This window comes from Beauveria bassiana, assembly GCF_000280675.1.
Source record: "Beauveria bassiana ARSEF 2860 unplaced genomic scaffold BBA_S00013, whole genome shotgun sequence".
NCBI lineage: Eukaryota > Fungi > Ascomycota > Sordariomycetes > Hypocreales > Cordycipitaceae > Beauveria > Beauveria bassiana.
The window spans coordinates 542,589-566,362 of NW_007930848.1; the positions used below are offsets into that span (position 1 = coordinate 542,589).

At 53.0% G+C, this 23,774-nt stretch overlaps 9 protein-coding genes across 9 annotated transcripts; 5 read left to right on the forward strand and 4 right to left on the reverse strand.

Moving 5' to 3' along the window:
- Positions 1–864: 864 nt before the first annotated feature.
- On the reverse strand, positions 865–1,651 carry BBA_05281 (uncharacterized protein; the record flags this gene model as incomplete). The annotated part of the gene is made up of 7 exons (XM_008600378.1): positions 865–895; positions 1,086–1,106; positions 1,168–1,202; positions 1,272–1,286; positions 1,336–1,368; positions 1,429–1,503; positions 1,571–1,651. 7 exons carry the CDS (start codon positions 1,649–1,651, stop codon positions 865–867), a joined length of 291 nt encoding a protein of 96 aa, XP_008598600.1.
- Positions 1,652–6,275: 4,624 nt separating this feature from the next.
- On the forward strand, positions 6,276–7,992 carry BBA_05282 (cholinephosphotransferase-like protein; the record flags this gene model as incomplete). Its single annotated transcript, XM_008600379.1, has 4 exons — positions 6,276–6,354; positions 6,531–6,640; positions 6,819–6,944; positions 7,000–7,992. 4 exons carry the CDS (start codon positions 6,276–6,278, stop codon positions 7,990–7,992), a joined length of 1,308 nt encoding a protein of 435 aa, XP_008598601.1.
- A 712-nt stretch (positions 7,993–8,704) lies between these two features.
- Positions 8,705–9,868, forward strand: BBA_05283 (peptidase family M28; the record flags this gene model as incomplete). The annotated part of the gene is made up of 1 exon (XM_008600380.1): positions 8,705–9,868. The coding sequence occupies one exon, from the start codon at positions 8,705–8,707 to the stop codon at positions 9,866–9,868; it is 1,164 nt and encodes a 387-aa protein (XP_008598602.1).
- A 417-nt stretch (positions 9,869–10,285) lies between these two features.
- Positions 10,286–11,395, forward strand: BBA_05284 (oligosaccharyltransferase subunit ribophorin II; the record flags this gene model as incomplete). Its single annotated transcript, XM_008600381.1, has 4 exons — positions 10,286–10,410; positions 10,520–10,718; positions 10,802–11,086; positions 11,156–11,395. 4 exons carry the CDS (start codon positions 10,286–10,288, stop codon positions 11,393–11,395), a joined length of 849 nt encoding a protein of 282 aa, XP_008598603.1.
- A 1,492-nt stretch (positions 11,396–12,887) lies between these two features.
- BBA_05285 (glycylpeptide N-tetradecanoyltransferase) lies at positions 12,888–14,611 on the forward strand (the record flags this gene model as incomplete). The annotated part of the gene is made up of 3 exons (XM_008600382.1): positions 12,888–12,898; positions 13,205–13,373; positions 13,538–14,611. 3 exons carry the CDS (start codon positions 12,888–12,890, stop codon positions 14,609–14,611), a joined length of 1,254 nt encoding a protein of 417 aa, XP_008598604.1.
- Positions 14,612–14,976: 365 nt separating this feature from the next.
- On the reverse strand, positions 14,977–16,625 carry BBA_05286 (glycylpeptide N-tetradecanoyltransferase; the record flags this gene model as incomplete). The annotated part of the gene is made up of 2 exons (XM_008600383.1): positions 14,977–15,961; positions 16,015–16,625. The coding sequence occupies 2 exons, from the start codon at positions 16,623–16,625 to the stop codon at positions 14,977–14,979; spliced, it is 1,596 nt and encodes a 531-aa protein (XP_008598605.1).
- Positions 16,626–17,669: 1,044 nt separating this feature from the next.
- BBA_05287 (abhydrolase domain-containing protein) lies at positions 17,670–19,081 on the reverse strand (the record flags this gene model as incomplete). The annotated part of the gene is made up of 5 exons (XM_008600384.1): positions 17,670–17,734; positions 17,781–18,480; positions 18,605–18,792; positions 18,852–18,925; positions 18,978–19,081. 5 exons carry the CDS (start codon positions 19,079–19,081, stop codon positions 17,670–17,672), a joined length of 1,131 nt encoding a protein of 376 aa, XP_008598606.1.
- A 1,183-nt stretch (positions 19,082–20,264) lies between these two features.
- Positions 20,265–22,484, forward strand: BBA_05288 (uncharacterized protein; the record flags this gene model as incomplete). The annotated part of the gene is made up of 2 exons (XM_008600385.1): positions 20,265–20,527; positions 20,606–22,484. 2 exons carry the CDS (start codon positions 20,265–20,267, stop codon positions 22,482–22,484), a joined length of 2,142 nt encoding a protein of 713 aa, XP_008598607.1.
- A 267-nt stretch (positions 22,485–22,751) lies between these two features.
- BBA_05289 (uncharacterized protein) lies at positions 22,752–23,471 on the reverse strand (the record flags this gene model as incomplete). Its single annotated transcript, XM_008600386.1, has 1 exon — positions 22,752–23,471. The coding sequence occupies one exon, from the start codon at positions 23,469–23,471 to the stop codon at positions 22,752–22,754; it is 720 nt and encodes a 239-aa protein (XP_008598608.1).
- Positions 23,472–23,774: the final 303 nt, after the last annotated feature.

Consider the following 23,774-nt stretch of genomic DNA (forward strand, 5'->3'; position numbering starts at 1 on the left):
GCAAGGACAATACGTGCGCATCCGACTGCCTTCAGAAGCACCCATGCGGCGCGACGAACCCGCAGCGCAACAACGCCTCAGCGACGCCGTCCTCGGAAGCGTCGGCCACCAAGTCTGGCAGCGGTGGCATCTACACGGGCCCTCCCGGCTCGGCCAACGGCGGTAGCGGCTCGAAAAAGACGGGCGCGGGTTCGGCCCTGGAAACCGGACGCTCGTATGGATTTGCCCTTGTGTTTGTCGGCATGTTTGCCGGATTTGCGATGCTGTGAGGAAGGAGGCGAAAAGCGACTGAGATGGCGCTGCAAGGGAAAAGGTTGGGTCATGTGGAGGGGTTTGTCGCGTCGACTGCGTCAATTAATAATACTTTTTTTTTTCTTCTGAGCGGTGGTATCCAAGGACATATACAAGGCGAGCGACTTCTAATAATACTAATAATGCCATTCACCAGCGAGAGACCCGGGTCGGAGCTCCAGTTGCTTTATGTGTTGTGAGCGAAACGGGAAAAAAAAGGAAAATGCCGACATGACACTTGCCCGTGAGGTTGGTGTGCTGCATTTGGACTTGCAACTGTGCGGCAGCTGAGGATGATGATTGCCCTCAAATTACGAACCGGCATGCTCACCGTCATACACTTTGTGCTATTGCCACGATCAAAACAGGTATGGCGGTGGATATCCTTGAGTGTTTGCCAAGCAATGATGCGCGGTAGAGTGGACGATGGAGGGAACCAATCGCGAGGCGTAAGCTGTGTCTGGAAGGTGACTTACTGCCAGGATCCAGGATGCTTTAGAGACGCATGTCAGGTTTATCTTGAAGCATTTTATTAAGCCGGGACCCGATCGGTTTTTTTTTAGCAGCGAAATTTTAGCGAACAAGCTCAAGTTGGATGTACACGCTACGTTACTTGGTAATGTTGCGTTCTTTTAGATGGAAAAAAAAAAAAGTCCTCTTGTTTTGCCTGAGCTATCCTATACAATCGTATTTATGACACCTCACCTGCGGACGGAGTCTCTTGTTTTGCCTGAGCAATCCCATACAATCGTATTTATGACACCTCACCTGCGGACGGAATGTTGCGCGCTTACAGCTTCGTCATAAGAACCTTCCTATTATCAGTTAGTTTAGTAATGCACTCTGGCTAGTTATTTCGCCCGCGATGATACTAACCATTTCGCGCCTGATGCTTTGGCCTCGTCCTCTGACTATAAAAGAACATCTTGTTAGAAGTCTGCATGGTGTAAGATTTCCGAATTACTTATAGTAGCTCTTACGATGTTTTGATTCTCCTATTGGCCTATTAGAAAGCATTCTGTTTTTTGTAGGATACTTACTTACAGCGTCATAATCACAGCGTACGTGATAGCCCTCCTGTGTAATGATATTAGCCACCTAGAAGTTATATCCTTACAATAAATAAGAGGCTCTTACTCCGTAAGGGCTAATACTTTCGCATTTAGTAGCATAAACTCGGGTTGTTTTTCCCGGGTTCGCAGATTGGTCTACCTATGTAGCTTGTTAGTTTACTGCGCTATGAAGAGGATTATTATTAGTGTTAATTGGCATTACTTACAGGGGGCATGTCTGGAGTTTGCGCCAGTACTCCGGAAAGAGTAGCAAAAGTAACAATAATCGAAGTAGCTGACAGCTTCATGATGATGGTTGGGTGCAAATAGTAAGTAAGTATTTAAAGACTTGGAAAATATAGATTGTTGGATAAGATGTTGCGAGTAGTGCAGTATAGATTGCGGCTTGTAGGCTGCTTATATATATTTATAAAAGTTCTAATAGAATAAGATGTATTAGAAAGTATAATACGGACTCGTTTAGACATTAGTGTATAACTAGCTGAATAACCTAGAACATTATGATTCATGCTAAGTAGCATTGACTCGTGCCGTAACCTACTTACTTGAAACACACTCGTAGAACTCGCAGCAGCATTAGCTGGTGCTAAGCCACTGTCTACCATACTCGGAATCGTATACCTATGCTCTCCCTGGCCTCCTAGAAGCCTCCTAGTTACGAGTCTTTTGAAACCACTGTAGACCTAGATTCAGACCTTTGTCTTGTTAAAGTACAGTCTCTCTTTAATCTACTAGCCACATTGTGAATTTGGGAAAGAGTTGGCGGTGTCTCGAATGGGAAACAGTGTGAACCTTGGTTTAGGGGAGGGGTAGGCAGTGTGGCTAACAGACAGACCGTCTGACAGCGTCCGAGGGTGGACTGACAGCGTCCGAAGGTGGTCTGACAGACGATGACTGGGAGCATGTTTATGCTCCGAGTGTAGATCATCGGGCCGGTGTTGCAGACCCCAGCGCGTTTTATCTGATGAACGTCACAGCGGAGCACACATGAAAGGAGTGCCTTGATTCTCTAAGCTAGAGATGCCGCCAAGGCACGCTATTTATGGAACACTTTATGGAAGGCGCAGACTGGACCCTGCACGTGATGTTATTTCGTGTTCAACATGATCTAGTGATTCCTTGGCCAGAATCGAAAATAGGCAACTAGTCCCACGAACAATTATTTTTCCTTTTTAATCCCTCACCTGTCGGGGCCTTGGGCTTCCAGGACTTATCGCATGCGTATGTTACGATTCTCCTCCCACTCGATTTAGTAGTAGATTTCCGCGCAATGAACGCGAAGCCTCTTGTTGCAGCCCAGGTGTTTATCGCTGTCAATAGCTCCTCACGAGATTCGTATTCATAATCCGGCGGGAGACATTTCTCGGGGAGGATGCCGACATGCGTAACAGCAGAAGGAACAGCAGAAGAAGTGTGTTTGGGCACTCATCTCCTTGCCGGCCAACACATGACTTGCTCGCTCGGAAAACGAGGCTGCAGGTGGCAACATGTCGGCTTTGAATTATTATTATTATTATATTACCTCGGCTTTGAATTAAGGCCTCTCAAACTACAAGTTCACGGAGGCCAGTGGCGTGGTTCGAAAGCTGGACTTGCGTGACCCTGTGTCTCTATTACTAAGGAGATAACCATGTCGGTCCTACTTGACTCAGCCCTACAGATGATTCTACCTCTTGCACCCACACCTCTAACGTGCAAGGGGTGGCGCAGTATTTTTAAGGTAACAATTATACCCACTTATATCGTCAGATAGGTTTCATGCATTCCATCATTCTCCGAGGCATGACATTGCGGCTCATCAGGCAAGATACTTAAGATGAAACTTGGGACGCATGTGACGCTCTGAGAGCACGAGTAAGATCTAGTACGACTTGGATAAAGCGAGGAATCACAAAGAGAGTAAGAGGTTCTAAAGGGAGCTCTGACTCAAGCTGTCTAGGTCCTAAAAAGGGACCGTTTCCTCACTACGCATTAGGGCACATTATGACATCGATTGAGTTTATGCGATTGTCTGGTCATGCTAACGTGTTAACCATCGTACGTTCGGGGGCATGGTTAAAGCAATGCCATCGTTGATATTACGCGGCAGTTGCAAGGCCCTACGAGTCATACATGAATTCTAGGCCTATTTGTTTGGTAGCAAATGAAGATGAAACCGCATGTGATGTCTAGTAGATGCGGCGAGGCCGGTGATCTGCTAGGATTTTGCATAATACAGCGGCTAAGTACATATATACTAGATATTACAAGGACTATAGACTATACATAGACCGAATTCAGTATTGAGGACTGTATTAATATAACTTATATAGGACCCATTTTTATATTTACTTTAATATACTCCCCATGATTTATCAACCTTAAATCAACCTCTATCTATCGTAAACTGAGTGAGACATCATGGTTTTAGCACTATATTTGCCTTTTGTGTAATTACCATAGCTAGCTTATAAAAGAATTTCTAGCGATTGAGGAGACCTCGCACCTGGAAGGATAGTCACAGACCCCATGCCTTTACCAAGGAGAACGACGAGTATGAGTCAGTTATATGCACTTTAAGGTTTATGTTCCAGGCTAGTCATAAATATCTCCTTGGAGAGGTGGGTGCGTGGCACGTGTACATCTAATTCGCGAAGGGCCCGGAAGATATATGTGGAGTAAGAACTAAGGGCTAATCATAGCGAAACTTGTAAGACATGGTACTGGGAAAAGTCACCTGAGGAGATTGATTGACGGGAAAAAATATATATAAATATATTAAAGCCTTACACCCCCTTAGACCGGCACTTCATCACAGATTTGAGCACTCCCAACTTAATCGCTCATTGAATCCCCCTTTCTGTTCCCCCTTTTGTTTCCACCTTTTAAATATGCGTCTCGCCCATCTTCCATCTACGTTGACCCTCACTGGCACAATTTCTCGAGGTACGCCTGGCAAGCGTGCAGAGACTCCTGACCCTAAATGGGACAGGCCACCTTAAAATCTCAATCCCAAAGACGACGGGCCGCCTTATAATCTTCAGGATGCAGGAGGCAGTACAGATAACATTCCCCTAGCTGCTCTAAATCAGACGGCCCTGCTCCTGCAACCATCGACAATTTAAAGTAACCATCCTGGAGGATTCTAATCGTGACGGCAAGGTAGACATAGTGGGCGATACCGACCTCGCGGGCAAAGAAACGTGGACAGCAGAGTACGGCGCGCCCTTCCTGGCTAATACTGTTGATACAGACAGGAGATGCTCATCCCATATTACCGGCTCATTAGCTTAAAATCGACAGATGGCCAGTTATTCGTCAATGCAAGGCTGGCTGGCATCGGCTGAAGAATGGGTGGAGGACGCCAGCCTGCATCAGTGACATTTCTTCAGCGCGATGTTACCTACGTCCACCGGGCCACGCCACGCAGCCGTGAGTCAATAAATTTGCGACAGCATCGAGTTGGCGCTGACTGCAGTGGCGTTGATCCACACGACATTGTTCGGTTCCTGAAGGCGGGGAGGGGGAGGGGGAAGGAGAAGAGATGTGATGTGCTTGCGTGTTAAGCGGGCGGGGAATATGATTTTGGCGGCGGGGAAAAAAGGTTTGTTGGGGTCGAGTCTGAGCTTGGGCGAGCGTGGGGAGCGCATATCGTGGGTAAGTAATGAACAGATGGAATGGCTAGGATGGAGGCCGCTGGTCTCGGTGTTGTGCAGTTGCAGTTGCAGTGTCGGCAGAAAGCCCTTATTAATAAGGAGGGGTCATGGAGGGGCGTGGAATTGGGGACCATGTTTGCTGCGACAGAGCACCCAGGAGGCTTCGAGTTGGATATCGCCAAGTTGGTGAGATTGGTTTCCCACTTCTACCTTGTGTGCTTCTTGCCGCACATGGTCTCTCGCTACGACAGTTTCTCTCATTAACGATTCGAGGCATTACCCGGCTACATGCCAGGTAGACAGGTACCTCTTTCATTGCTGGTTGTGAGCTGATGATTGACATGCGCTAAAGTTGCTGCAACATGCGGTAAGTCGGTATACCTATTCAGCACGCATGCTCCACTGTCGTGCGCTGTTCCTCGGTTCCTGGGTGTGGTCTGTTTCGGTGGCTGAAATCTGTTGGCAACAATTATTTGAGGAAACGATACCGCGATGCGTAAAAATGATCCAAACGACAGATGAGATTTCAACGAAACGAATAGAATATCAAGTCCAAAGACGAACCTCGAAACTGCAATGAATCAATGCCCACTGGTCGTGCTTCTTTGGTCGTGTCTGCTGGCCGTTGCCAGCTTCACGTGCCTGCTTCAGTGGCGTTGTAGCGCCCGAGTTACACCGCAGGAAGCCAGAGGTAGCGCGTCATCAGCTGCTAAACATTCGTGGCTGGACGGGACTCTTTGCACCAGCCAAAGCCACAATCTGTAAGAGGTATCCAGGTATAGGTACCCTTGCAGTTTTTACAGCGTCATTCTCGAGGATGGGAGTTGGCAGTCTGCCCAAAGTCAAAGTGCCCGATGATAACCCCCAAATCCACGGTTATATGGGTGGACAGATTGGCGGATGGCAGACGGGCACGTACCAAAGACGTCAGCGTAAATAACCTGCTTTTATGTATTCTTAAATCTTATCTAAACCAAACAAGCCTTAGCGTCCGTCTGCATGGGCCTGAAGCACCCGCTAAATCTTGCGGAGTAAACAGATTCGCCGTCCTTGCGCATGTTGGTTTCCTCAACAATCTGCAGGGCTCCTCGACTTTTCTGCAAACCAGTCCTGCCCAACGAACCCACGGCCTACAGCGCCTCGCACCCGCTCTTTTTCCCGCCCTTGCAGTCAAGTGGCACGCACGCACGCACGCACTCTCGCACCTCGCAGATTCTTTTATATCCTCTCCTCACCCACTCGGCCCCCCGCTTCGCCCTCCCACAGCTAATCCATCATGTCGGCTAACGAATCACTGCCCTTGTTTCACGATACCACTGCTGGCCAAGGCCAAGAAAACATGGCTCCCAACACCAGTATGCCTCCCCTTTGCTCCCTTTGCTTTCCCCCATTTACCTCCGATTCAACACGGCATCTGTCTACTCGTTTTTACCCGCCGGTTTCTGGCCGGAGCTTGGAGCTGTTGTCTCGCCATTCCCGGCCTGCCTCCCTACCGCGGCGCACGCCGGACGCACCGCTGACTGCCTCCCAGGAAAAGCGCAAATCGAATGCATTTCGGACGATGCCCTCATTCATCTCAAGTCCTACAAGTACTCAAGCGTCGACAAGTCGCCGGTGTCCAAATACATTCTCGGTCCTTGGGTACGATTTCCCGCCCCTCGGCTGCCCACCGTCTTTCGCCCCTCGACTACGTTCCTATACCATTCTCAACCTTCCTTCCGCTCGATTCGCTCCTCCACGCAGCACCTTGCTTCGCAATATACTACATAATACAACTCAGGCCAGATCAAAACCAACTACTAACACGCTGTCGCTATAGTGGAACTTTTTCGTCACCCTTTTGCCGCTATGGATGGCTCCCAACATGGTGACCCTCGTCGGGTTCTTCTTCATCTTGGCCAATGTAGCGTTGCTCGTTGTCTATATCCCTGACCTAATCGGCCCTGTTAGTATAGTCACGACTTCCTTCATTCTCAAACTCATCTCTGACATACTTCGAGGGCCCTTCTTGGGTATACTTTAGTCTCGCCTTGGGCCTCTTCATGTACCAGACAATGGACAACGTCGACGGCAAACAAGCTCGCAGAACCGGCACCTCGAGTGGTCTCGGCGAACTATTTGACCACGGTATCGACTCGCTCAATTGCACTCTTGCCAGTCTCTTCCAGGTCGCCGCTATGGGTCTCGGCACCTCGCCCGCAGGCGTCTTCACTGCGCTCTGCCCTTGTGTCGCCATGTTCTTCTCGACTTGGGAAACATACCACACCCACACCCTCTTTCTCGGATACATCAATGGTCCTACAGAGGGCTTGCTCATCGCTTGCGGCATCATGATCGCCTCTGGTATTTGGGGCCCTGAGATTTGGAGCCAGCCTATGGCTGGCATTTTCAGCGACATTCTGCCTGGTCTTGCCGACATGCTTGGCGAGACGTCGGTTCGCGACATCTGGGTTCCTCTCGTCGGCATGTCGCTGTTGGGCACGCATGTTCCCTTTTGCGTCTTCAACGTCATTGGTGCTCGCCGCAAGCAGGGACTGCCTATTGCCCCCGTCTTTCTCGAACTTGCGCCAATGACGGTCTTTTCCGTCACTATTGTCGCTTGGCTCGGCTCCCCCTACAGCACCCTCATGAAAGAGAATCATCTGATCTTGTTCTGCTGCACCATGTCGTTTGTCTTTGGCCGCCTGACTACTAAGATGATTCTGGCCCACTTGACGCGCCAGCCCTTTCCTTACTGGACTGCCATGCTTTGGCCTCTGGTTGGTGGTGCCGTTCTCGCCAACCTGCCTCGAATCGGGTTCCCTCAGCTCAGTGCTACTCTGGAGGCCTACTACCTCTGGGCCTACTTTGTCTTTGCCACTGTTCTGTACTTTCGTTGGGCTTTTATCGTCGTCAATGCTATTTGCAACTTCCTCGGAATTAACGCGCTCACCATTCCCAAGGACAAGCAGATTGCCAACAAGCGCGCGCACGATGCAGCTAAGCTGCACTAAAGTCCTCGCTGACAAAAAAAAAAAGATCAAAGTCAGATCATTCCTTTATACTAAGTCTCACGGGCGATTTGTCTAGCATTCAACATGGATTCCCGCAGGCACTGGACTTGCGAGTCTCCTACAGGACACTGCAACGCATTGTTATACGACGTCACTTTTGGTGGCGTTGTTGTGATACGTGTCCCAGGGATTAGGCGGCCCTAGAGCGTTGCATTTTTCCGGCGCATGGGATTCTTGACAACGATTTTGCCGTTGTATACATAGAACATATACTGATGCTTTATTATAATTAAAGTCGGTGCACTGAGCGCTGCTATGAAATCAGACATTGGAAGAAGCATTCAAGAAAATTCAAGCAAGTGTGTTCTCAGGTGTATGTATGGTAGCTACCGTGCTACGTAAAAGTAGAGATGAGACGCAAGACAGGCCAGCGGGTGGCAGATCCACAATGCATAAAAGGCCAAGCAGCCAGGTGTTACCTCAGCTAGCACAAGAGGATAACCGACACGACTTGTTCCCCTTGCATCTACCAGTCTTATAGTCAGAACTATTCTATACTTGACAGGAAGATCGGGCTGGCCATATCTTTGAAAAGACCCATCACTGACGCAATTTCAAAGACGACTTCGAAACCATATGATGCGCGGCCATTAGGCTCGGACTCGAACCCCAAATCGAAGCATCAAACGCTAGCTAGCCACAAAGACAGACAATGCGCGCATCTGGAGCTCTTCTCTGGACCTTTGGGACGCTGTCATCCTTTGCGAGCGCCATTGCTGGGACTCCGCTCACCGACGATGACCTGCGCAACATTCCCTCGCCGGGCGACGACTTTGACATTGACAACGGCAAGCTGCTGGCGCCGATCCTGATCCCGCGCGTCCCCGGCACGCCGGGCCAGGCAGCAGCGCAGGCGCACCTCGTCGACTTTTTTCAGACCAATCTACCCGGATGGGAGCGCATCTGGCACAATTCGACGTCCAAGACGCCGGCGACAGGCGACCGCGACGTGCCGTTTAACAACCTCATCCTGCGGCGCGATCCGCCTTGGGCCAGGGCCGGCGACGTCGGGCGGCTGACGCTCGTGGCGCACTATGACAGCAAGCTGACGCCGCACGGGTTCATCGGGGCGACGGATAGCGCGGCGCCGTGCGCCATGCTCCTGCACGCGGCGCGCAGCCTCGACGCGGCGCTCGAGGCGCGCTGGAAGGCCATGGAGGAGGCCGGCGAGGCGGACACGTCGCTGGAGCCGGCGACGGGGCTGCAGATTCTGTTCCTCGACGGCGAGGAGGCGTTTGAGCAGTGGACCGACGAGGACTCGCTGTACGGCGCGCGCGCGCTCGCCGCCGACTGGGAGCGCGACTTTTCCGGCGGCGGCATGTCGACGTACCGCACGTCGCTGAGCTCCATCAGCCTCTTTGTGCTGCTCGACCTGCTCGGCGCCGAATCGCCCTCGATCCCCTCGTACTTTGCCACGACGCACTGGGCGTACCGCAAGATGGCGCTATTAGAGACGCGTCTCCGCGACCTCGGCCTGCTCGAGGCCAAGGCGCGCCGCCCGTTCCTGCCCGACGCCGACAAGTCGGTCGAGCAATTCCGCCACATGGGCGCCGTGCAGGACGACCATGTGCCGTTTATGCAGCGCGGCGTGGATATTTTGCATTTGATTCCGTCGCCGTTTCCGCAAGTCTGGCACACGATGCACGACGACGGCGAGCACCTCCACATGCCGACGACGAGGGACTGGGCCAAGATTGTGACGGCGTTTGCGGCCGAGTGGCTGGACCTGACGGGCAAGTTGCCGCAGCTGGCGTCGGCAAGGGAGAAGAGGTCAAGGACGGAGACGGTGCCGGCGACGGAGCGCACGGATTTGTGAGGTTTACGATTTTCTCATTTCTTCTCTGGGATATAGATATGTGACTGTCAAGTATTACAGGTGCTGCTGCATTTTGCTGGCGTTTTATAGCGGATTTAAATACAATGTTGCATTTCACATGTAAAGTTTAAAATGAAGCGTATTAAAGGAAGAAGGAGAATAATTGAATGAGAATTAAACATGCTTGTGCTCACCAATTCTGGCCATCTTGGACAGATTATCCAGCAATCCCTCACAACAGCATGGTGCCTGGCTGGTGGGGCGTTTAGCCAATCAGGTCCAGCCAACTGCAACCACGTAACCAGTTTGGAGAGCTCCCCTGGCCGTTGGAGCTGTGTGGCCTCTTTTTGACGAAACCACGATCGGAACCCAGCGCAAACGACCGCAAACGACATCCACACACATAAACATTGCACGATGCGCTTTTCGCTCGCCACAACGCTACTGGCGCTTTCTAGCGCCGCCTCTGCCGCCGCGCAATGGGGCTTCGTGGATGGTTCCGTGACTGTCGCCGCCAAGGGCGGAGAGGGAATCACTGAGAAGTACGCAGAGACTGTTGACGCATTACCAATCACCTCCAAGAGCGGCGCGCCTGTTGGTCCATCAATTGGCATCAAAAACGAGGGCTAATTCTGTTCTTGTTCGATATAGATTCACGTCTGCGGCCAAAGCCAAGACCGAAGTCGCATTAGGCCACGTCAGCACGCTGAAGCTTTCTCTGACCGCCGAGGAGGCAGGCAAGGCCAAGCGCCCGCACCAGGCGTTTCTCGTCCTCCGAGAGACAGCTTCTGGGCTCGAGGCTCCATTTCCCCTGACGATTAAGGAGTCGGGCAAGGGCACTGTGAAGCTGGTATGGGATAACACGTCTACGATGAAAGCCGCGACGAGGCGGGAAAAGGGCACTCTATTGAGTTGTATGCTGACCAGTCACAGACGCAAAAGGACCTCCCCATTCAGCTCCTCAACTCAGCTACGCCTCTAGAAGCCAAGATTGTGCTGGGTTCCTTTGGCTCCTCCAAGGCGATTGTGGCATCTGTGTTTGACATTAACGTCGTGCGCGACCCCAGCCACGTCAACACCTACGAGGCGCCTCTGCGATACGGCAAGCGGCCCGAGATTCACCATATTTTCCGTGCCGATCCCAAGAACCCGCCCAAGGTTATCTCGCTCGTGTTTGCGGGCGCCGTCCTGGCCGCCATCCCGGTCTTGTTCATCAGCGTGAGTGAAACCTCGAACTAGAACGCGGCCCTTGTGAGTCCTCTGCTAACGAAAAGCCTGTCGCGGTAGTGGCTTGCTCTCGGTGCCAACCTGAGTCACGCCAGCAAGGCCCTCGGCGCGGCTCCCGTTTCGCACGCCGTCTTCTACGGCTCCATTGTGGCGATGGAGGGCGTCTTCTTCCTGTACTACAGCACCTGGAACCTGTTCCAGACGCTCCCTGCTATTGTGATTGTGGGCATCGTTGCGTTTCTGAGCGGCAACAGCGCTCTGGGCGAGGTGCAGCGTCGCCGTCTAGCGGGCGAGAGATGAGACTGCGAGTGCATACATCTTGAAAGAAGGGCTCAAAAGAAAACAATAGTAGTGCGAATAAGTGGCAATCTAGTTTGCCAAGTAGGCTGCCGAGGCAAAAATGGCTGGGGTGAGAAGAGACGAAGTGGTAGTTAGCCGGGGTAAAACGGGGACGGGTTCGGGGAATTGAAGTGAGGGGCCGTTCGGGCGCACGATGCGGAGAAGACACGGTAGTGAAGGCAGAAAGTCAGTTTGCCATGAGTTGGGGCAGGATGGACGCAAAAAATCCTTTTCAAAGGGCTTGGCTGTACATTTAATAGAAATGGAGCAACGACGCGTTGCAAGCAAGAATCGAGGGTGCACTACGCCACGTTTGTCCCAAGTTGACCGAATGAGATGCGAGCAAAAAGTCTATTAGCCGAGGAAGCGTTGGAGGTACCGGAGCCGAAAAGGCAAAGCCGGAGGCCGTTTCCGTAATCCGCCTACCGAGCTGGGCCGAATGGCGGCGAATGACTTGTGGGGAGATGGCAGCTATCCATACTAGGGCAATTCAGAGACAAAGCTAGGCCATCTCGAGTTAATGATGAGGGTGGAAAATAAAAACAAAAATAGGAATAGGCCATTTGAAAAATAATGCAAGAGCTAATCCGTAGAGGGAGTATAAATGCGGCTGAAATCTGGCTCGGCAACAAGTCGCCAGCCGGGGGTATATGTTGAGGCGGCTGGCGCACGCCCACTCAGAGTGACGACGAACCCCGGTTCATGCTAGACCCCGGATTTTTTGTGTTTGTCTGTGAACCCCCCCTTTTTTTTTTCATTTTGGTTATTGAGTAACAACTAGTATCAATGTCCTGTAGGTGCGAACAAATGAAAGGAAAAAAAACTGGTAAAGCAGAAGACGTAAATCGTGGGAAAGGGATGGATGGCTACGGTAGACGAGCTACTTAGTTAGAGGCGACTTTTGGGCTAAAATACAAAACGTTCCGCGAGCCCATGAGTTCGAGTCAGGATTCGGGAGCCGCAGGTCCACACACCAATCACTCTTCTGCTGTGACAGTGTGATTGGCTAGTCACTGGTAGTTGCGAACAAAAAGAAAAAAGAAAAGGCGCGGGGTGCTAGGTAATAAAAAGAAAAAAAAAAAAAGGACACACGTAACTAGACAACGGCAAGAAGAACAAGTGGCGGCGGGGAATACACACTCTAGCCTCTTCGTTGCCTACCTACATCTACCCCAAAAACAACACGGCCCTTTTTCTCTAACTGCTCTCCGGAACTCGTTTCGCATCATATCTGTCGACTCATTCTTCCTTTCATTCTCGTCATACGATTTATTCTCAATAAATCCATCTTTTCATAAACATATCCAAGCTCTTGACGGTCTGCGAGCTGGACTCGACGACTATTTTGCTTCCGCCATTGCATACGCCCGCCACCTTTGGCCAGCATATACACTGCTGCCTGCTCTCGAGTTCCGCCCGCCATCTTTACTTGGGATACTAGCATTTCATAACCATGGCTTCAGAGTACGTCGAGATGCACTTGTTTTTAATAAATCCCCTTGCTACACATTACGCGACTTGATATTCATTTAACTTGTTTGTTCATGTTTTTTTCTTTTCCCCTCTTTGCACAATCTTAATCTCTTCTTGCTTTGCCTGGGCGCTTGTGCTGCCTCGTCGCCGTTCCCGTGTTAGCCTCGGCAAACAACAAAACGACCAGCGGGCGACAACGGCCATTTTCGCCAGCAAAAAAGAAACACAAACCCCTCCAACATGTACAAGCAGCTGGAAGCCATCGCAGTTCGCTAATGATGTTTTTTTGTTGTGCAGCGCTTTACGGTTCCCGTCAATCGACGAGACGCTCAACCACCCGGCGTATCCCGGCGCCAAATGGGACCTCATACCCGACAGCCAAGGCAAGGCGTCGGTCGCAAAGGACCGCTCGGGGCCGATTGACATTGCCTGGCAGATTCACGGTCACGGGCCCATCAAGATTGTGGTATGTACCGACTTGTGAAAAAAACTCCTCCCCAAGTCTTGATGCGCGCACCTTGAGAGTGCCGTTGAAACCACTTGCAGTGGATGACCAAGGATGAAGACGTAATATGAGTTGGGAACCTTTTGGAAAGGGTCAACCGAGCTAACATGAAAACAATTTACCAGCTCATCATGGGCCTCGCCGCCAGCATGAACGCCTGGCAACGACAAACGTGCTACTTTGGACACGACCACGCCGACCAGTACACCATGCTCCTCCTCGACAACCGCGGCGTCGGCACGTCGGACAAGCCCCTCGCGCGGTACACGACGACCGAAATGGCCGCCGACGTGGTCGAGGTGCTCGACCACCTCGGCTGGACGGCGCCGCGCTCGCTGCACGTCGTGGGGCTGTCCCTCGGCGGGATGATTGCGCAGGAGCTCGCGTGCGCGCACCCGCGCCGCCTCGCCAGCCTGTCGCTGCTGTGCACCACGGCGTGTCTCGAGAGCGACCGCCCCGTGCTCGAGACGCTCTGCGACCGCTTCCACCTGCTGCGGCCCAAGTCGCTCGCCCGCATCGTGCACGATACCGCCGAGCGGCTGTTTCCGCAGGCGTGGCTCGCGGCGCCGGACGAGGCCGCGGGCTTGCCGTCGCCGCACACGACGAGGCGGTGCGGGCCGGCGCCTGTGTCGAGGATGATGGCGGCGGCGGCGACGGGCGCAGGAGAAGACGCATCAGCGACGATGCTGAGGCCGAATGACAGCGGTGTGGACCTCTCCCCGCAGTCCGAGGGCGGCTTCATGGCGGAAGCCCTCGAAAAGGGACTCGACCTTGATGGCGTAGGCGGCGGCGGCGGGACTGAGGCGGCGTCCGCGGGCGCGTACCGCCGCTTCGGCAGCAACTACCAGCGGTACCAGGCCGAGGAGCTGACCAAATACTACCCGCCCAACGTCTTTTCGCGGCAGGGCCTGCTGTGCCAGCTGGCCGCCGTCGTCGGCCACCGCAAGTCCGCCTCGCAGCTGCGCACCATGGCCGAGCAGGTCGGCCGCGAGCGCATCCTCGTCGTGCACGGCACCGACGACCGCATGATTGGCGCAAACAATGGCGAGAAGCTCATTCGCTTGATCAAGCCCGGCGTAGGGCTGATTGTCGACGGCATGGGCCACGCGCCCATCATGGAGCGCGCGGCGTGGTTCAATGAGCTGATGGAGACGAGGCTGGCGGCGTGGTCCCGGATGGATACAGATTCCAAGATGTAGACCTTTTTTTTTTTTGCGCATCTTCCTTTTCCTTTTTGTTATCTTTTTTTTAACCTCTCATTTATTCCCCCAACACGCTTCACAACGAAGTTTGGATGATCAATCGAGTACATCTGTGCCCGCCTGGCTGCGTGTAAGCCGTCATCAATCTATGTGCGCGGGGCCGATTGCTGGCGCTCATGATTTTTTTGGAAAGCACTTCTCATGCATGTAAAACCTATGTAGCTTTCAATTCAAGTCTTTTCTACCTGATAATCTACTTCTCAGCCTGCATGTCGTTTTCTTCTTCTTCTTCTTCTTCTTCTTCTTCTTCTTCTTCTAGATATATACGTTGCTCATCCAGTCAATCAGTTTTGCGTTCTTCTTCAAGGTAGCACAAGACCAACGCCACTCAGGTTCTTGTCGTCTAGCTGTCCCTTGGCGTCCATGCCGCTGGCAATGGCTTTTGTGCGGTAGTTGAAGAGGTAGTAGTGCAGCTGGCCGTCGCCGCGGGCAAACTTTTGCTGCTCGAGGAAGAGACCATTGTCCATGAGCGTCAGCGCGTTAAAGACGTCAAACTTTTCCTTCTTGGCCATGGTGAGGGCGTCGCTGACCAGCGAGTTGAGACGCGTCTTGAGCGCCGCCCGGTCCTCGGGCTCCGCGAGGCCCGTCTCTGTCGCGTAGTAGAAGAGGTATGCCACGCGCAGCACGTTGTGTCGCGCATTCTTGATGACCGAGGACTCGACGCAGTAAAAGGAGATAAAGTCAGTAATCTTCTTGTCGGCGCCCTCGACGACGTACGTCCAGACGACCTGCTCGCCGCTGGGCTCGATTTTGGGCACGAGCCAGTGGGCGACCTCGTCGGCGGAGAGCTCGGGCGCAATGTCGTAGCGCTTCGAGTACCGGCTCTGCAGGTCGACGACGGCGGGGACGTCCTCGGGCCGCATGGTGCGCCACCCCCGAGTGCCCGTCGACTCAGGCACGGCGTACTTGCGCACCTGGTACTGGGGCTTGCTACCGTGCGGCAGGTAGCTGAAGCCAACCTCGTACAGCTTCTGCCAGTTGAGAGGCCGGTGGTAGTACTGGCATGTGCTCACTGGCCGCGGCAGCACGATGCCCGCCGTGTAGAGGCCCTGCCACACCCCCTCGAGATTGCTGATGCGCGTCACCTCCTTGATGAGCACCGGCGCCAGGCGCTTGCCGCGCAGCTTCTTGTGCACGCACAAAAAGTTTACCTCGGATGCCGTGATGCTCTGGTCCCGCACACGCAGGTGCACGGGGATGGCCGAGATAAAGGCCACGAGCTTGCGCGACTGCGAGGCGCGGACGCCCACATGGTATCTCTTGTGCCAGCCGGGAGCCATCATGGCCCTACGTGGGATTAGGATCATGCAAGAGAAAGAACGAAATCTGGCGGCACGTACCATCGGAGAATGGAAGGAGAGTAGTTGAACCGAAAGGTCGAGTCATCGTCCTCGACATAGTGCCCGTTGAGCAGCTCATAGACCTCTTTGATCTCCTCCTCGCTTTTCAGGTCCATTGTGACCCATTCGAAGCCGCTCACGAGATCAGCAGGCTCCTTGGAGATTTGGTCAACCGTCTGGACCCTGAGCGGGCCATCCGGCACGGTCTGGTCCTCGTCGAACCGCGGCACGGGCTGCGTGGCCCAAAACTTGTACGACGCCATGTCCTTGACGTTTTTGCCGCTAGCAGCGAAGCCTGACATAAGGTCCTCGAGCTTCATCTTCTTTAGCATCTCGGCCGCCTGGTCCGGCGTCGGATTCGACGACCCCGTGGCCTGGGCAACCTCCTGCGCCAGCGCGGGGTTGAGCGCGATGAGCTCCGACAGCTGCTGCGGGGAGAGGGTGTCGAGGATCCGCTGCACTTCTTTATTGGTCTGCTGCTCGCCGGCGGCGCTGCCGCTCGGCGCGTCCGCCGTTTTTTTGCCGTCCGAGGCCATCTTGTCTTGTTGTTGTTGCTTCGCGGGCAGTGGAGGGGTTGTTGGGGTTGAGTGGCCAGGTAGCTGGTTGATCATGGTGGGGTTGGGGGAACCAGTTCAGGAACCTTGGTCGAACAAACCTCGACCTTGGTCGAAGCAAGGCGAAAAAAGGCAGAAAATGGATACTCAATTGCAGATGCGTTACAGCCGCTCTAAACCCTTAGTATACACCTAGCATATGTCAACCATACATATACAGGGAATATATAGAAATATTAGGCTGTTAACTCTAGCGCTATTAACTCTGGCGCTGTTGACTCTGGCAGCTGCCCATTGACTCTGGCAGCTAGCTGTTGACTCTGGCGCTATTAACTCTGGCGCTATTAATTCTAGCAGCTAGCTATGAACTCAAGCTATCAACTCTAGCGCTATTAACCTTGGTACCATCAAGGCATATTCCCTATATATTCTAGGCACATGCCTTATATACTCTAATATATTCAGTAGTACTCTGTAGTATATGTAAAAGGACCTGCAGACTAGGTATACTTACCGCCTTTGTTTTTTAGCCCCACTTCGACCAAGGTTGAAGTTTTTCTGCCCCGCGTGGCGGGCCGTGTCTAGATCGTGTGCTTGGCTTACACGGCAAAAGCCAATGGTTAATTATACTAAATCACAAGGCATGCTCCGAGTCAAAGTCTTGGACATTTACCATGCATCAAGAAAGCTATTCCTGTTCTGCCCATGTTGTTTCTATCGATGGGAATTATAAAACTGCAGACCCAAATGAACAGGCGGGTAACTTTCGATATTAGTCATGACACGGCGTCTTGCTAATTTGGCAGGAGAGAACAATACGTGTCTTCTCGCCTTCTATTTATGTAGTACCAACTTTATACGATGTTAAAGGCACCGAACATCGATTGCGCGCTTGCCTCCCCTGGTCCTCCAGAGACTCGACGGTGGTCCCGCCTGCGATCTCCGCCATCTTAGTTGTTGAAATGGCACGTCTCATCTTATGTAAAGGCTCCAAGAATCAAAATCAGCGGTTACTACAAGTCTAATCGTAGGGAGAAAAAGACGTCAGAGAGTATGCTTTGTCTACACAAGTTCACACTGTCCTGTGCTAGCTGCCCAGTTTCAATCATCGAAGCAACGCAGGACAGCCATTATCACGTTAGAGGAGCCCATGATGTAATTGTGTCCTATAGCGCATTAGTGGAGAATTTTCCTTGCTAGAGGTTTACGTACCACCGTAGGGAATCAGCTCTTGTCGAATGACAATATTTGGCTCTGCTTTCCAAGTCGTCACGGCCGAATCTTCACCTTTGTGTACTGTATGCTGCTCCTTCATGGCGCGGAATTCATCCTCGCTGATATTGCCAACGAGCTCGCCCGCAGCTGCTCTGAAAAGCTTGTCGTCTTCAGTGTAGGGAATATCGGCATCGTCCTTTGCGTGTAGCAAACTTAAACGCAGGCGCGTCTTCGTCCGACGAGCAATACTGACTAGACGATCTGCCGAGTGCCACTTGTCAACAATGAAACGATCCAACAGCTTGACAAAACCTGGCCAGTAGCTAAACGGGCCGAGCAGCGGCACGAGGCCACCGATGCGATAGCCGCCAATCATAGTGGCGAGATCGCTAAAGCCAGCAACGAGAACGATGCCCGCAAACTCGACGCCCTGTCTGGAGTACTTCTCTGCGACGGCAGTGGCGACAGCTGTTCCTAGGCTCTGGCCAAGAATGACGATGCGGTCGGGAGAAACGCCGGCGACATTGATCGCCCACTCGGCCAATGTATGCGCATCCCGGATCAGCCCGGCCTCACTGGGAACACCAGTTGAATGGCCAAAACCGCGGTAGTCGATGGACAAGACATGATACGAGCTTGTATCGGTCAGTGCATGGAAGGTCTCGGGCCGCATTCCTTGGGCAACGTGCCCGGCATTCTGGAAAGCAGGTCAGCGACGCCATGGCCGAAGTGATAGGCATAAGCATCATACTCCATGAACTGCAACAGATGCGTTAGTATCAAGGGCGTGGACAAATGGGTGAGCACTTGCATGATAGAACCAGCTTTGCCTCAGGGTTGCTTTTCAATAATTTAAAGGCCTCAGTCTTGTTAATGTCCACAGCCAAGCCGGAAGGCTGAACGGCCAAATTGTCCTCATTCTTGTAGTACAGCGGAAGTGGAAGAATATGCCAGGCATATATGGTCTCGTGATCTGGTGTTGTGAGACTGAACGGCGTTACTTGGTTCTCTGCGCTCCAGGTTAGTGAAGTGAGAAAAGACGAAGCGTAGTGAGGCGAAGGCGCGCACTGGCAAAGCCCCAGTAGGTCGGCTCATTCACGTCGTACAGGAACAGTGTATTGATTTTATGAGCGTATAATGCGCTATCCGATTTAGCCGACGGATAATGCGACGAGCAGCAAGGGGCTGACTCACTGACGCTGGAGAAAGGGGATTGTTGAGACGCCCAGGAATACCGTGTAGAAGAGGAAGGGAGCCGCGGCAATGGCGAGCGAAACTGTAAGAAGGGCTGGAGTCATATTGCTGTTACTGAGGCCCTCGCCCTGCTTTCTTGGTCACAAGACCGTCACAATCGGCGGTGATGGCGGTAAGGCTGGTCAGACAAATAGCGTGGGGCCAGTGTTTAATAGGTAGGTAGGTAGGTAGAAGGCAGCGCGCGACGCGTACCGCAAGCAAGAACGCTGTATGTTGCAGTGGATGAATGAGTGGGTGCTTGGGTGCCAAGCTGTGTGGTATTACCGTATTAGTGGAATGAACACCTAACAACCTACAAATCAAGGCTAGAGTCAGGCCAAGGCTGCCTGCCTCTCGGCGTGTGGCCGAGACAGTGGGGGTCCTAATAGCCGGCAAACACTCCTGGGACTTGACCCTTAATTCTGAGTTACTTACTTGGACTACTCTCCAATTTTCACATTGATCAAAGCTGAACTCGCGAGTCATCGAATGTGACTTTGTGCAGCTGCCCGTCTACGAGTGCGCCATCAGTCGCGGAGATTGGTGTGCCTTGTCGCGTTTCGGTGTGGGCCCGGAGGTGCTATAGCCGCCGTGGTGAAGTGGGTTTTCAGTGTCGTGGTGGTTGTGAGCTGGAGGCTTTAGCGGCTGGTTCGGCACCTACGTGCCTGCTTGGACCATTCTATAGTGGGCCCCAATGCATTTCAGAGAAGTCACCAACGAACCCCAGGCTGCTCGATATTACTTGGGGACACTATTGCACCGTTGTAGTGGCTGCAAGGCTCGTAAGCCCGCTGGAAGGACCTGGAATCCACCAAGCATGTTTTTTTTGGAGCTGTCCTCCAGGCCTCTAGCGGCGGAACCAGCCAGTGGAAGCAACCAATCGCAGGCCCCAACAGGCCGACTTGGCTTGGGCTGCCGACTCCGCCTTGCGCGTAAGCCAATCACAGCACGCGCTCAACACAGTGCCCTCGCTACCGCTGGCTCGTACGCGGACCTCAACGGGCACTGACTACGGCGCTGCTGCTCTTCTGGCACGCCTTGCTGCTCCGTTTCCCTGCTCTTGCACCTTGCTTCTCGACAAAGAACAACCCCCCAAAGGCAGGCCCTTTTGCTCCCGACCACGAGAGATCGCGGCTGCTTCTCCTCGCCTCCCAAAAGCAGCCCGCTCTGCGTTCCCATCACCAGGTATCATGGTTTGCTAGCCTCTCGCCGCGTCGTAGGCCAGCCAACTCACCACTCTTTGTCGACATGGAGAGGAAGAGAAAGCTGCCGGCCCGGGCTGCGGCCCGCGCAGAGCAGCTCGCCAAGCGCCGCAATGCTTCAGCTCGCGACCGTACAAAGACTCCTACTCCTCCTCCGCCGCCTCCAGAGCCCATCGTTGAGCCATCGCCGCCGACGCCTCCGCGCCCGCCATTGCCAACCTCTGTCGAGTCGGGCAAGCCGCTGCCAACCATCGAGGTCGCTCAGTCCCACGACCTGTCCCCAGAGGAATTCCAATCCATCTCGGAAAGGTTTGCACATCCAATGGCTACGACCAATGCCTTCACTTTATTCCAAAACACAAGCTAACTTTTGTCTTTTTTCCATAGTGGTGTCCTTGCCGAGTCACTCGCGCGGTCGAGACAACGATGGATCAGCGAAGGTTTGTTCGAAAAGTACTGGACAAAACCGCACAAGAAAAAAGGTGTGCTCATCGAAGATCCCAAGAACCCTCCTAAAGACTCCATGAACAAAATTGGCAATGTCACAATCACCATCGAACCGCACATTGTCGAGGCGACCATGTACGCAGTGAAAGGGCCCAAGCCAAAGCCTTCACCTCATGTGCTTCAGAAACCACCCCAGCAGCAGCCTGCTCGTCCCATCATTCAGTATGGACCTGCCAATGGTGCCATGCCACCGCCAGCACAGCCGCATAACATGTCAAGCCCGATGAACAGGCCAGCGTCGACACATTCCCCTTCACCACAATCCCAACCTCCTCAGCCTGGTGCACAACCAGCTAGTCAACAAGCTACAGCATCACCTGCACCGAATAATGCCACGCCCAGCGCAGGCAGTGCACAACGCCTCCCAACACCTGCAAGCCATCCACAAGGAATCGCGCCTAGCACGTCGACAGGAGCAGCGTCGGCTCCGGTACAATCTCCGGCTACTCCTGCCACAAGAGCAGCACACACTGCCTCTCCAGGACCGTCCCAGCAAGCCGCCCCTCCGCGGGCTTCTGCAACTCCAGGTGCCAGTCCAGCACCGGCGGCCGCAAAGCCCGCTACAACAGACCCTGTCATTGCGCTGCTTGCTCAGAAAGCCTCTAGCGACCCGGAGTTGCGGGACCTGATGAAGCGTGTTGCTGTCGGTCAGGCCAAACCCGGTGAACTGGCCCATTTTCAAAAGATTATCGACCAACTGAACGCCGAATATAAGAGTAAAGGCGGTCAGCAGGGCCCATCAGCGGATAGGTTGTCGGTTGATGGGAGAACCGTCAAGTACTTTGCAGAGGAAGTTCGCACAATTCTTGACATTGTCTTGGCTTCAAACCCGAACCAAAAGTCGAGCGAGCTGCGCCCACCCCCTGGAAGCGACCCTCTCGTCGTCCTCTTGGTCAAAACTGCACTTGAGGACGTGCGGACGAGAGACATGATTCGCAGAATCGCGGAAAACCGCCCAGGAAACACTGACGCGACCGACCTCAAGGAGACCCTTGATCGTCTCAACAGAGACGCAAAGACTGTCCCGCAAGGCTTTCATGCTCAGCCCTCGGGACGACAGCTGACTCCCAACGGAGTTTCCAATAACGGCATGAGAACGCAGCAGTCTCATTTGACGAATAGTATCAACCCGCAACAGCCCATGCGTGCGAAAGCTCCAGCTGCTGCCTCTAGACCAGACATTGCTGCTGTTTGTTTTGACTTTGGAGCCGGTGACCGGTTTCTATTTCCAAAGTTCAGCATCTTGGAGTTTTTGCCGACTACATCCGGCCAACAAGTGGTCGCATCCTTTCTCATTGTGCGCAAAGGAAGCACGTCGGAATATGGAGGGGATCCCCAACTTGACTACTACCAACCTGTCACTATCCGTCTCCAGACCAACACTGGTCGACACCTGGAGAATCTTGCCAGGGTCGTGGCACCACAAGACGAAGTCAGAAGATACATGGACGACGTCATGGACAACATGACACGTGCCGAATATGTACTTCTTGCCATGCAGCTTCCCCGCCATGCTCAAAATCCCGACGAAGTTGAGACAAGTAAAGGCATTGAAAAAAATAGCCCAGTCTCTAATGCAGAGCAAGAAAAGGCGGAGATTGTGAAGCCTGGCGTGCTATGGACAGTGAGCGCTGGATCCAACAGGGCGTCGATGACCCCGTCGCGCCAGATACCTCGCATCGACGCCGAGGAAGAGGCGCAACAAAAATACCAAAAGCTAATCAGATCTATCGAGGAAAAAGAGTATGAGTACGTGTGATTTTCGTAATTTCCGAGAGACGCGAGCGTGCGCGCTGTTGGGAGCAGGCGGACAGCTTCTCAAACTTGGGCGGCACTATTGAATCTTTACTTGGTCGGGTCAGTTACTGGTCATTAATGGCGTTTTAGGTGTGAAGTTTTTGTACGAGATATATGACAAATTATACATAGGCAATCCACTAGCCATGAAAGCTCATCATATGAGCACGATCCTAATTATGCCGTGCAACCTGGGTGCTTTTTGAAGCCGTCGCCCTTGAATGTTTTCCTACCAAAATGGAGTGAGATGCGTCCACGTCCATAGATCCCGATGCGCAGCAGAGAAGTGACCGGCGTCGGCCATGAAAGAGCCGGATAGCCTCGTAAGGAACAGACTGGCGCGGGCAAGTTTCTGGCTTACTTCCGGGGTCGGCCACCATCGTTCTGGACAAGGCCCATCGAAGGTTTCGGCAACCCAGCCATGGACCGCGTCATGCAGGGTGGTTCCTTGTTCTTGTCCGTGGCGAGACGGGCACTCCGCTAGGCTGGTGTCCGGGCAGAATCTAAAGTGCTTGAACCAGTGCTGGATGTCACCGGGGAAGTAGACACTTATATCGAGAGTCAAGTCACCGCAAGGCTCCCATTTGTTCAGCGTCGTGAACAGTCTTTCAAACGCATCCGCCATGAATTCATCGTCGGGGTCGTGCGACGTCCAAGGGTCCTGGTCAGTGAGTGCACTGAATCTGTGGTCGAAGTCCAACTCCACATGAAAACAGATGTAACGAATTTGGTGTCTCTTTCGAAAGAGAACAGCTCGGGAATCGAGTTCGGTAAGGCGCGGTACCGTCAGGGTGATCTCGGCAAAGTTGAGCGGCTCGATGATTGATTGCCAAGCTTTGCAAACGGTCGCGAGCTGACTGCACTTGCCGCCGAGTATTGGCAGGAGATGAACAATCTCGTTCCGAATCTCGGGAGGCAGGTAATCCCAGGACGTTTTGTCACTAGCCATCTCTGATCAGGCTTGCGGTAGGTTGAGTTGTCAAAGATCGCAGTTGGTGTGGATTAGGTTGTGATGATGTAAACTGGGAAAGTTTAGGACCTGTGTTTCTGGGACGAAGAGATCTTGGCCGATAGCGGCCACTCGCCTAAAGTCTCGTGCTTGCGATACTCCTGCTGTCATTGCAGTCGGTAAGCGAGCTGCTGTATACTATAAATTCACCTGCCCACCGCTGTCCTCGTGCTCTTCTGCTTCTTCTCACCACATCCTCACCTCACCACAACCTCACCACATCCTCACCACATCCTCACCACA